Source organism: Phoenix dactylifera, chromosome 18 (genome assembly GCF_051530095.1).
Source record: "Phoenix dactylifera cultivar Ajwa chromosome 18, Ajwa_hap1_PhDact_Kaust_v1.1, whole genome shotgun sequence".
In the NCBI taxonomy this organism is placed as follows: Eukaryota; Viridiplantae; Streptophyta; class Magnoliopsida; order Arecales; family Arecaceae; genus Phoenix; species Phoenix dactylifera.
In genome coordinates, this window is record NC_143207.1 from 7,672,648 (window position 1) to 7,685,969 (window position 13,322).

Genomic DNA, 13,322 nt, shown 5'->3' on the forward strand with positions numbered 1-13,322 from the left:
TAGAGTTATTTTGGTACAGGAGTGTATCATACCATACCGATAAAGTACTGATACGATACTCGGTGTCGAGATTGCGGACCTTGGTACCGAGTGCTCCTACCGTACCGGACGTACGGTACCGTATCGGTATCGAACCTGTATGCAGTCTCTACTATACCGACACTTAGTCGCCTTGCTGTCTTGTACTGTACCGCATATCGACACTGTAATAGGATAGTATTGGTACGGGGTTCGGTGCTGAGACGGCGAATACATGATACATAGCATATGAATAATGGAACACCTATATGCCATTTGTATAGGCTTCTAGTATAGTGTGTTGGCTTGCATCGGCACCTAGAGAAGTCATGTGCATTGGTAGCAATCATGGTTCGCCGTCTCGGTGCCGGACTCCATATCGGTGCCATACTAGTATAGTGTCAGTATGGTACGGTGCGAAATTCTTTTGGCATACCGAATGTCGGTATGCCATCTGTACCGGATATCGGTGCTAAACCGGTATGGAACGGTATGCCCTGTATCGCTTGGTTCGGGCCAGTACGGCGTACCATAGTACCAATTATTATGAATTGATATGAGCTTGTACTCCATTTTGCCGTCGTATACTTATTCTCTGCCATTGTAGAGAACCTTCTATAGATGGTGGTTTGAATCTTTTGGATTTTTTTGGCTATTTTTCAATGAATATATTTATTTTGTGTATGAATCAGAAACGGAAATGGCCTAACATTTAATAATATATCAAAGGTTAGAAATTAAGATAAACTCTAGTATACAAGCTTCTTGCATAGTCATGGTGTCTTTTGCAACACCTTTTTACCATGATTTCCAATTTAAATTTTGTTATTAAAGTGTATATGTAATTGTCTAACATTAGTTTGTTTTTGGTGATATGCAATTACATATTAAATAGCATAGACAAAGGTATCTAGTATGATTTTATGATCCTATATTTCCTTATATTAGTTAAAATCTAAGTTAACATGTTTGAAAACATAACTGAAAACTGGTATGAAACATGAAACTGGTATATATTAAAGAAAAATAATTGAATGAAGTAGCACATCTAAGTTTGTCAATTTCATATCTAGGTACAAATCTGTTTAGTAAGTGCCAGTGTATGTCAAGTGTTAGCATGGTATGGCATGATTTTCCAGCCCTTAACCAGCTTAGGCACATGTGATACATGAGTCCTTGATTTTTTGAGAGGTGTGGACATTGCATTTTAATTGTCCACTAAAATGGATGGGGAGAAATGGACCTTGACTTTTTTGTTTATAATAATATATGATAAGCATATTATGGAATGCAAAACTTATCTCCTGTTGGATATATATTGTTGCATACTCTATATTATGGTTAATTAAAGTAGGCCACATTATCTTCAAAATATGCACATTTATTGCAGTTTGGCAAAATAATCAATTCTGAGCAAGACGCTGATAAATCTGACAACCTTTGCTTTTAAAATGAACTTCTTATTTTCTTATTTATGTTTCATATTATAAAGAGGAACAGATTGAATGATATCCCTGAAAGCTTATCCCTTATCTTGTTAATGGTTTAAGTACCTTTCTTGGATTCCTAAACATGAAATGCGAGGGCATTCTTGCTAATTTAGGACTAACATCATCTACATGAAATTGCCGGCATCTAATTTGAATTTAGAATTTTGTTTTGAAGAGTTACAAATTGAAGCAAATTAAGTTAAATGATTTTATGGTGGGTATTTCTTCATGTACATATACTTATCTGAAGAATTTGAGATTTTTACATTGCACTTGTTCTGAAATTAGAGCAATGTTTAGGTTACTAGTGCTGTTATCTCTATCAAGGAAAAAAAAGGCATCCAACAGACTAGGTTTTCTAATAAAACAAATACATATGGTCATCATATCTAAATTTTAGAGGTACATTAGATTAGACATTACTAGGTTGAGTTTGCATGTAATTTGTTTAGTACGGATTATGAGAGATACAAGCTGACATGTGCATTTTTCTCCCTATTTTGGTCGATAATTTTGTGTGTCTTTTTCAATTTTCTTTCCAGCTGACATGTACATTAGATACAAGCTGCAGTCTGTTTCCAGCAAAGTTCACAAGAAAACTAGACTAACTGCGTATCTAGGGCCTTAGCCCTAATGAGGGAGTCCTATATCTGAGCTTTATGCTACATACAAAAGACATAATAATTTTAAAAAGAAAGCAAACTGTTCCCTCATTATTCAAAAGGACACCACCGCCACCACTGATCATAGTGATAGTGTTGTTCTAGAAGAACTGTCTGAACTTTTTTTTAGGTGGCTGAAGCAAGAATTCACATGAAATACCATCAGCCACTTTCTATCTAACTAAAGGCTAGCTTTGGGAAAGTTACTAATTTTAATAATCTCAAGCTGGAACTCATTTCTTTTAGCTATAAAGCATGTGTAGATAAAAACATTTGCCAACTGTCTATGTTGCTTCTAAAGCCTTTACCTGTGATGAACGTAGGAGTGCTTTGTTGAGACATACTTATTATCTCCTTCCTTGCTGGAAGAAACTTCACATGGTTCAAAATAGTATGGTCTGACATGCTTCTGTACATCATTGATAAATTGACTTGTTAGTAAATGATCCGAAAGATCTATATGCATGTCACACTAGCAATGGCACTTAAAATTATTTCTATTTTATATATGTCGTAATACAGCCATATAAACTATCTAAGAGGAGTCGCATGCTTTGTTGGACAGCAGGATGCCATAACCAAATGCTTTTGATTGCACCCTGTGGCCTAATTGACTGCAGAGATAATATTTTTGGTCTATGAGTTCATTGTAACATATCTTCAGTATGTGTCAACCTACAATGCGCTTGAGAGATGATATAATGTCTTGGAGATATTGTATAACACCTAACCGAGTTATTATAAGTTGTGCATATAAGCTTCCTTCCTTGATCATCACTAATCTGGGCATCGCTCTCCTCTATGAAAAAAATATAGTGTGCATGTTTACGTGAATTAGTCATGGTTGTTGTTTCAATATCTGAATGCCAGATTGAACCGAAATTGGTGTTTTCGTGATTTTAATATTTTTACATTTTAATGCTTGTTTGACAGTTCAACAAAAAATGTTTCGTACAGGTAAGTACAGATCATTTGATTATATCAGTGTCACGCCCCCCTACACTTCAGTCAATTATGGTACGCTGATGGAGCAACTTGGAAAATCACCTTTGGTTGGAGAAGACTGCTTCATTGTAAGATGCATTCCTTTGGAAATTGCTTTCTTCTTCCTCTCTTGCTGTATCATCACTAATAATAATAATTTGCTAGCTAGTGGAGTATCCCCTCAAAACCTCAATGGCAGATTCTTGTGGACATCTTGTAAAGGTGCTTCCTCCTAATCTCTTCAACTTTCATTTTTTAATTTATTTTCTTATTTCGCTGAAGAGAATAAAGACTAAATATATTACATTAGAGAAAACAAAATTTTCATTATGTTTGTAGGATTATTGTTTTAATTGAAGCGGTTGTTTTTATGGTATAAGCTTTGATGGAGTAGATACTCTTAGTTGTATTGTACTGCATGAATTGTTAGTTTTAAAAGTTCTAAAAGAAAATAGTTGAGAATATTGTGATAAAATAAATTAGAAGCCAACATTAAGAATATTCACAAATCGATCAAGGTAGAAGATGTTGCTTTAGCTTATTTTATTTTTGATATTTGTTTTATTTTTTTGCCTATTTTTTCTTTGTTGGTTGGAAGGGGAGAGGTGGACGGGGGAACGGTGGAATATAAATTGTGGGAGGGGCGAAGTTGGTTATTATTTGTTTTTCTTGTGGAGTAATATGCTCTTGAACAATTGGCCCTTTTACGATGTTAATCGGCATTACGTTGTATTGTAAGTGATTAAGTATTTCTGTTACTGTACCATGTATGGCTTTAAATCAAAGGGAGAGTAAGGATTATGAATACATACACTCTCTCTTTCTACCTGTTTCTCTCTCATTCAATGTCAAAACTACTTCATTCTTGCCGTTACAATTTTTTTGTGGTTCATTCAGCATCGATGATCATCTAAGATGTAGTTATGATCACTTAATGTGATTAAACCTCCAATATCAGGGAGTCATCAAATTATTCCAAAAAGACTAGACTATATCATCCTTTCTTATAATACAAACCGTTCATCCTTGATTATATTATAATACCATATTTTGCATATTTATCATTTCCTTAATCATTTGCATCATTCACCTCGTTTTTCTATCTTGCTTTCTTAGGTTGTAGGAAGCTTAACTCCATGATTAGCAGCTGAGAAAGGATCTTCAGCACAAGCATATGGGCTGGACGCTAGCTGGCTCAAGTCAAGATGGAAATAATGTTTAATCCATCACATCCTCTCTTTCCCCCATCTCTCTCTTAGGGATCATTAAATAAAACCTAAATCAGAATGTTTCTAGCTTGCTTCAGGACCTCGTATAATATGAAAGGTCCGTTGGAGGGTAGAAGTGTGGATCTTAGAGGGAAGGCCAAGGATAAATGGTGAATGTACCTGTCAGATAGGACTACTTAAATTGGATCTAAGATATGCAGATTATAGTCAAGTTGGTGTTTTATGATCTGGTAGTACTTGTCAGATAGGACTGCTTAAATTGGTAAGATATTTAGATTATAGTCGAGTTGATGTTTTATGATCCACCAGACTGTTATTGGATCAGATTAAATGTTTTGGCTAACAACTGGACTTGGATGGACCCAATACATAGAAATCCAATAGTTTACAAATTTACTTGTCACGAGAACAAGTGCTATAGATTTGCTAGCAACCTGTTTATTATTTGACAAAGTAGATCAAAGTCCATCACCATTCCATCTGACATGTTGATATCCAATGTTTGAACTTTGAAGTGTTGCAATACAGGGGCTTACCTGTATGTTTTGATATGGTACGTACCAATGTCAGTGGAACTATCCCTAGCCACCCAGTTTGGGGCATATCGAGCCATATCGACGGCGGACCGGGATGGTTCCCACCTTCACATCGAGAAACCAGCAAGAGAGGGGGAGAGGGAGAAGGAAAGAGAGGAAAAGAGAGAGAAGGGGGGAGGGAGGAAGGGAGGGTGGCAGACGGCTAGTGGAGGCTAATGGAAGGCTAGGGAGGGATTCAGTGGCAAAGGAAGGGCGCTGCTCTGCCCTCCAGTTCTCCTATTTCGTTCGAAACGAGAGTCTTGGAGGGCCCCTTTTATTTTGAAAAGTGTAAGTGCAGTCGGCAACCCCCGTGCCGGCTTCACTTAATTTTTTTTAAAATCTTTTTTATGTTGAAAAAATTTAGAGAAGTCGGCAAGAGGATTGCCGATTTCACTTAAATTCTTCAAAATAAAAAGAGGGGCCCTTTTGGGACTCTTATTTTGAATGAAACAAGGGAACTAGAGGGCAGAGCCTTTCCTCCGCCCCTTCGCGCCCCTCCCCGGCCTTCCGTGGCCCTTCATCGGCCTTCGCCAGCCATCCGCCACCTTCCCTCACACTCTTGCTTCCTCTCTCCCTCTTCCCCCTTCCCCCCTCTCTCTCTTTTCCTCTCTCCCGTTCTCCCTCTCCTTCGCTCTCTCTGCTGTGTTAGTACGAGCCCCACATGGCATGGTAGGGGGGCACACCGAACCATGCTGTCGGGCAACCAATATGGGCCTTGGTACTAGCACAACGATCCTTGATACATGCCATGGCATGCCCCTATATCTAATTATTGTTTATGAAGATTTGAAATTCCATGGTACACTAAGGTATGATACTTTACACCCTCGATATGCCTTGGTATAGGGAATATCATACTATGGTACAATGAATTTTTCAAACCTTTTCGGCAGCACTATATCATTTAGGCCCTGTTTGGATGTTTGAAGATCTTATCAGCTAAGGTCCTATATTAAATTTATAGGGGAAGGAAGTGTTTAAAGAAATTTGGGAAGCTGATGATGCAGCTAATCCCTAGATCTCAGAGATAAGGTAAATTACCTGCAGAAAGAGGTTAGTTATCCTGAAAAATAGGAATTTGTTCTGTCACCAGCTGTCCTGATCTCCTTTAAACTTCTCCCTGTCCATTGTTTATTTCTTTCTTAATATATGACTAGATGGCTAGATCACTGTCTGGAGATCTTATTAGACCAATAAAATCTCGCAGCATCCAAACAGGCCCTTGATGTATTAAGTGTCTTGTGAAGACTTTCCAAAGGTCCATAAGGCTTTTGTATGGACTAGGTGATACATGCGCAGTGCATGTTCGTATACAATAATAATTGTACATGAATTTGCTATATCAAACATCACATGAACATAAACTTGAATATCATATAGCACACACCATATATATTATATCATATTACAATATCAAAAAGGAAAAACAATTGGTCTGAGTACAATAAACTGGTCCTTCCCAAGTATGATGTCGATCCAGTTTAGTTTAGCTTAGTTTAGACATAAGTATAATATAGTTTAATTTGGGTTGCATTTGTTCAACTCAATAAATACCTTTGCTGACTTTTTATCATAATCTGACTGTGATTTGGTCAGATTTTTTTTCTCTATTGACAATTAGACTGAAATTAATTAGGTTAAGAGTTCTGCGAATAAATGCTTTTTTTTTGATAGAGAGAAGGTTGGAAGAATCTCTTTAATTCTTTTCACTAACAGTATGAAATGAATAATTGTGCAAAGTCCAACCCAAAGAGGATTCAACACAACAATCACAAAGTTTGATGAGTTACAATTCAAACCTATGAGTTGCAACTGAGATCAGCTTATCCGTAATACAAAACTTCGATGTGCTATTTAATTCTTATTAATATTAGTTCAGCAGGCTAAATTAATGGTTTTAGATTTTAGAGGGAAAATTTGAATGGAAAAGCTTTCCGTTAGCAGAATAAATGTGGGCAGTGGAGGATGGTGATGTGATCAGCTTTCATTTTTCAATATTGCAAGTTAAACTTAAATGGGAAAAAAAGCATTATATGGCTATACCTAATAAGCATAGCATTTTGCATTTTTTATTAAAATATTCAATAAATTATAGCAGGATAGGATTTCTTAATCAAGTGGGATGGAGGAAACTTAGCTGTAGGCAGCTAAAGATTGAAATATTTTCATTCTCTTAATCCCCATAGTCTACAACAACATGGCATGTCGATTCCATGGGAACACTTTAGGATGTGAAAGATGCAACTAATATGAGTAGGATAGACAAAAATGAAATGGGGCTTTTAACACTATTGCAACGAGATATAGATTACCTTTGGTGGATAAATTCTTAGTCTTCCTGTTTGAAATAAGGTTTGAAGGGAGGGAATGATTGTTGTGTACATAATGTGATATTATGTATTCATATATATTGTTAAGTGAGATGGTGGTATCCTATTTTAGTTTACAACTAACTTTAGTGCCTAGAAGGGCATTGATTCTATTGTTGCAACTAGGGTTTGCCGAATCGGCCGGAATCGTCCGGTTCGGGCAGTGCCGAGCCTACCCAGTGCGAAACCCGGTCGGTTCGTCTTCTATATTTGGTTCCGGCTCCGTACCGGCCGGAATCCTTACCAAACCGGCCGGAATCCTTACCGAACCGGCCGGAACCGGTCCCGAACCGACTTGAACCGGCTGGAAAGGGTTCGAACCGGCTGGAACCGGTCAATTCAGTGTAGACTCAGTGCGAACGGTCGGTTCGCATCGAGTCAACCCGGTTCCGAACCAGGTTGTCACTGTGGAGTAATATGATATTTTTAAAGCATCAGGTTGCTATAGGGAAGGCAGGCCTCTTCAACAGCAAATGAAAGTAGCAGACCTTGATTTTTCGCCGCTTTTTCTTTTTAAATGAAGGCATCTTCCGGTGGCTACTATTCTACGTAGCCCGGAGCATCTTACGGGCAGATTTTGATGCTGGCATATTTGGATGGGCCCCTCCACAATTGTATTATCAGCCAGAAGACACCTCTTAGAGTCAAAGCTTCAACTACAGATCCGAGAGTGCTTATAATCCGACGCGCGTTCCTTATGGAATGAATGTAGAAGACTACAACACTGCTTGGTTAGAGGGATGGGCTGATGTGCCGTCTGACTATACTAATGATCTGGATATCTATGAGAGGCATCGCCACTCGATCCGATTTTAGATATCAATATGTATGTTGTACTTTAAATGTATGTAATTGATTGTATTATTTTTTTAATTTTTATGTCATTACTTGATTTGAGGATAATTTTATGTTGTTCAATGTAGAATGCAATATCTCACTAATCATTTTATGATTTGTATCATTTTAAAGCAATAAGATGTATCATTTAGGTTAAACCATGATCATAGAAACATCAAAAAATATCAAAAAAATATCAAACCACTGTGTACTTTTAGAAAATTTTTCCACAAGCATGCAAAGCATCTCATCATGATATCATAATCAGTCAGCAGAAATAATTTAAATAATAACATTCAAATTCTAATTAATAACTAAATTAAAAGTCTTACAAAATCAATAATATTCTAAAATTTTGCATCAACTCTAAAATAAAATCAAGTCTAAATAAAGATGTCAAAATTTTATCTCTAATCACTCTCTATGATAAATCTCCGAGTCGAGCTAATTTTTCGGATTTGTAAAAACAGTAAGAAATCGTATAATGAGCTAGACAACCTAGTAAGCAATGAACACCTTAGTTAGATAAATCAAGCAATAAAATAATAATAATATACTAAAATTAAGCGTGCAAAATACATCGATTCAAAACCAAATCGATACGCCATCCAGTCATTTCACATTTCAAATCTTGTTTCATAAATCAATTGTATTTCAAATCATTGAGTTCATGTTGACATGCATGAACTATGACCACATTTATATCCTATGGCTGGGCTAGAATATGAGCTCATCAACATGCCAGCGTATAACCCCCACTAGCAGGATGTCGATATGCCAACATATATCCTCCACTGGCAGGGTGTCGATTTGCCAACGTATAACCCTCACTGGAATGGTGTCGATATATCATCGAATAACCTCTACTGGCAGGATATTGACACATAGTCTGGCTGCGAGCCCAAATTCATTTCGAAGCAAAATTCGTTTTTTTATATTTAGTGTTCCAAATTGTAAGATACATAAAATCATACGACATCGAAATCAATCGAATATAATCCATATCAAAATCAATACGTTCACTTAAGAATCATACAATATTCCAGAAAGAGGCATATATAACAATAAAACACCATGTTTCAAGTTTATAAATCAAGAATAATTCAATTCAAAAAATATTTATAATTTGCTAATAAATTTAGAAAAAGGTTATATTACTTACCTTGGGAAGGCAACCAAATTTCAGGTCCAATTAATCCCAAAAATTCTTCTCAGAGTCTAATATTCAAAAGTTCTATTTTTCATTAAAATTTCGTCATAATTATTTTAAAATTTTCCTATTTCCGCGAGTCAGCCTGATCCGTGCGCTGATCCTTCTATAGTAAGTAGGAAGACAAGATCGCAAGGGAATCAGTAGTTCCATGCAAAATCAAAATTCTAAATTCCAATGCCCTCACAAGGTTGACCAAGCAGGAATGCTCGACATCCGGATCGGTTCGATTAAGGTGGTTTCATCGAATTATGCTCGGACAAGGGCACAATTGGTTCAATAGAGACCGGGATTGATCAAATCTAACAGCGTTTGGCAAGAGCTAGGGTGGGGGTTACGCCACCCGACGACCTTGGATTAGGACCTTTCACCTTGGTCGATCCAAAAAATACTTAGTCATACTTATGGGGTCCAATCAACCCTAAAGAGAAATTTCAGATAGAGAAACATTATAGAGAAAGGATGGAGAAAAGAGAGAATCTCCAGGGTTTAATTAGGGGTCTGAGTTTGGTTGTGGATGGCACGGGTCAATCTGGATGAATCAACATGTCTGGCCCATGAGTCAAGAGAGACTTTGTAGTGAGAAATAAGAGAGGGTGGGGGAAGAGAGAGAAAAGAGAAAGGAAGCTTCTCTCTAATTAAGCAAGAGGAAGGAAAAGGGTGGCTATAGGTGATGCCTGGGGCTAGGGACCCATGGTCGTCCAATAGGCGGCCGGTGGCGACTAGCGGCCGGCAGCCCGAAAACCAACAAAAACAGGGGTTCTGACTCCTTAAACTATGAATCTAATGCATCCCGGTGGCCAGATCTCCTGCCACAGTTTCCATCCACCATGAGGGATCAAGGAAAGCCTCCGACGACAAGCATCGGCGACAGAGATAGTCGGAATCGGAAAAGAACAGGGTCGGTCGGTCAAAACAAAGGAAGTAGGACATTGCCCTTTTCCATCAAAAATCCGGTGATTGCTGGCTGAAAACGAGCTTCCAAAGGTCACGGAAGAGGGAGAGAGGAATTAACCAAAGATTGGTAGGTTCTTACTTGACTTTCGACAGCATTTGGCTGCGACAACGGTGTCAATAATGGCTGGCGTTTGGAGAGAAAGGCTGAGGAATTACTCTGGCAGTGAGCTTCGATTGGGGCTGTTTCTTTGGTGGCGTGGAAAAGAATATGAGGAGGAGCTCTAAATGGAGCTCGGCCGCGACCGGAATCCGGCTTAGAGTCGGATTCCGTTCGGCCTTTTCGGAGAGGAAGAAGACTTTGATCGGAAGTCTCTTCCCTCTAGGCACTTATGCAGCACATGCCGAAATCCTTTTTTTTTGTTTGGGCCAAAAGAGGCTGGGCCACTCGAGTGGACTGAGCCCAATCCAATAGGTCTTACTGCATATCTCCCAATTTGAGAAGAATTAGCAGAGCGATAAAGAAAGTTGATGTAGAAGTCGAGATCCACCTTCTGTAAAATTTTATTTTTTCTATATTTATTTCTAGTGGTTATGTCTATGTTTGGAAAGTTAGTCCTATTCGAACTAAGAGAGAAATCCGACTCAAATTGTGCAAGGCTAGACCTCATTATTATAAATAGAGACTATATACCTTAGTTTAGTTTAGGATCAATTGATCAATGAAAGAAAAAGAAATGTAAGCTCTACTTTCACCAATCTTTTCCATCTCTTTAATAATTTTTGAGAGATTTGAGTTAAGCAAGTTGAAGGAATTCTTCATTCTCTCCGATCGGATTAAAACTCTAATTTTCTATAATTCTTCATACTTATTTTGTTGCTGTCCTTGCAGAAACTGTTTGTTCATCATCACATTCTGGACATCCATACCTAGATGGTCATTGATGTTCTCTTCCTTGCAGCTTTCATGCTTCCTCGACTTCCTTTGAGTGCAAGCAACAGGTTCATGATATGAGCTCATTGAATCAAATTGAAAAACATGTACTATTTGGTTTTATAGGCCAAGTTTTAAATAGCAATCCTTAGTTTGTAGATCTGGTAGCTTTTGGAGGAGCACAAGAAAATCGTATCTGAAGATGATTAGTCAGTATGTCAGCCTTGCGAGCGCTTAGCATGTCAGCAGAAAATATCACAGCTGCTCGCAGCAGAAAATCTTTAACGATGTTATTGGAGCTAAGGAATGTTTGTGGTTAGTTTAGTTAAAAAACAACCGTAGCAAAATTGTTAATTACCTAATAATATATAGAATTATTAAACCAATGGTAAAAATCTACCATTGCATTATATTGTTTCTCGAGGTAAATATGTGGGTGGTATTTTGAGAAAATATCATAGAGATAACAACAGCTCAAGAAAAACTATCAAGTCTTATCCTGTTAAGAGACTGGAAATAGAAGACAATTTATAATGCACGAAAACATGTTAACGGTTTTTTCTTTTGTCCCCACAAAAATAACATGGGATTACGCGGATGGTTTTTATTGCTTCCTCTTGCCATTACATGTTCTGCTCCCCCTTACAGTTTTTTTTTCTTAAGCTCTGCGTGCTACTAAAGTTTTTGGTTTGAAGATTTTTAAAGGCCTCTTGTGATGTTGCGTTGTTGATGTTACTCACCTGATGAATAAATGCATTGCAGATAGCTGATAGGCGATTTGGCAGGACAAACTTGCTAATATATGGGCCAGCATGGGCACAAAAGAAGAGAACCAAGAAGGCCTTTGCTTAAGCCGAGTAAACTCATCTAAAAATTTGTATCTAGAAGAGGATTTTAATGTAAAGCTTGTTAGTGATTGAGAGATAGCTTAATGCTTGGTGAAGTGTCAGATGTGAAGCCTTACAGTCTTCAAAGAGATGGCACAACCTTCTATCAAGCAAGCTGCTAGTCTTTCTTTTCTTCCCCTTGTGTCATATTGGCGTAATTTTTCTAACCTTTTCCCCAGTTTTAGCTGGTCCTTTTATAAACTTTATTCAAGTCTATTTCTGATCCTTCTGTACGGATACCTACATTCAATTATTTCAGCTATCTGCTATCCTTTGCTTGGATGTCGTAGTTCAAAAATTTATATATTTTGTCATACTCTTCTCTGGGGACTGGTACTATGTGTCCTCTTTTACCTTGACAGGTGTTTATGAGATAGCCCAGGTGGACGATGGCACTCTTCCCCACCTCCCACTCCCCCTTCTTTTTTCCATGTAAGCCCTTTTGTTATCCGTAATTGCATATAAAGACCTTTTATATATTGGCAAATCAATATCTTACTCTAGAATTTTTTCAGCACAATTCCAAAGTAACTTTCCATGAGGCGATAGAATATTTGCAATGTCATATACCAGGGTCTTTGGGAGCATCTAGCCGCTGCCATTCCTATGGTTGAGATCTCATTCCTAGCTCAAACATGCCAACAATGAGATTAAGTAGAATGAGTAGCTCATTAGCTCGGAAGCACTAAAGGACTAGCTGATGAAAGGCATGTAATGTGATAAATATTATCTTATGTAAACGATTTAGGTCCTCCGAGACTAGAGCGGTATCTTCAATATTACACCATTTTGATAGGAAGACGGGACTCGAAAGGGTGTGGGACATTAGTTCTCTCATGAACTAGGATGTCACGCCGTCGCGTTCGATCCCAATACTTTATGCATGGGGACGGTCAAGACGGGTTCGGAAGGTAAATATTTGTTTCTTTTCATTCTTGCGACTAATTCTTTGGATTTTCTTTTTTCAAAGTTTAACGTGGCCGAACTAGTCTGCAATTGAATCTGCCAAACTTTTTTATGTACAAATATGGTAGCATGCCTATACGGTTAGTAATTATGCCTATGGTATGAGTAGTCTGGTGGAAAAACAGATCGCCAACTGGTCGTGTGTCTTAATAGAAAAGCTTTGTTCTGATTTTCTCCTATTTAAAGGCGGAGAGTAAACCAATGTAATTTCTTTTTTAAAAGCTTCAAACTTTTTATTGAAAATTTTAATTATTTTTGTTTCTGAAA

At 37.6% G+C, this 13,322-nt stretch overlaps 1 protein-coding gene across 4 annotated transcripts in view; it reads left to right on the forward strand.

Annotated features, from left to right (window-relative positions):
* Positions 1–12,371, forward strand: part of LOC103695553 (methyltransferase) — a 61,884-nt gene extending 49,513 nt beyond the window's left edge. The window contains exons 7-9 of one of the 4 annotated variants that reach the window (XM_039116610.2): positions 3,104–3,243; positions 3,324–3,376; positions 11,965–12,371. In XM_039116610.2, coding sequence (XP_038972538.2) covers positions 3,104–3,243; positions 3,324–3,374 — 191 coding nt within the window. In that variant the 3' untranslated portion in view covers positions 3,375–3,376; positions 11,965–12,371. Of the gene's footprint in view, positions 1–3,103; positions 3,244–3,319; positions 3,377–11,964 lie in introns of all 4 variants that reach the window. The other 3 variants (XM_039116612.2, XM_039116608.3, XM_039116609.2) reach the window with 3 other exon arrangements.
* The last annotated feature ends 951 nt before the right edge of the window (positions 12,372–13,322 follow it).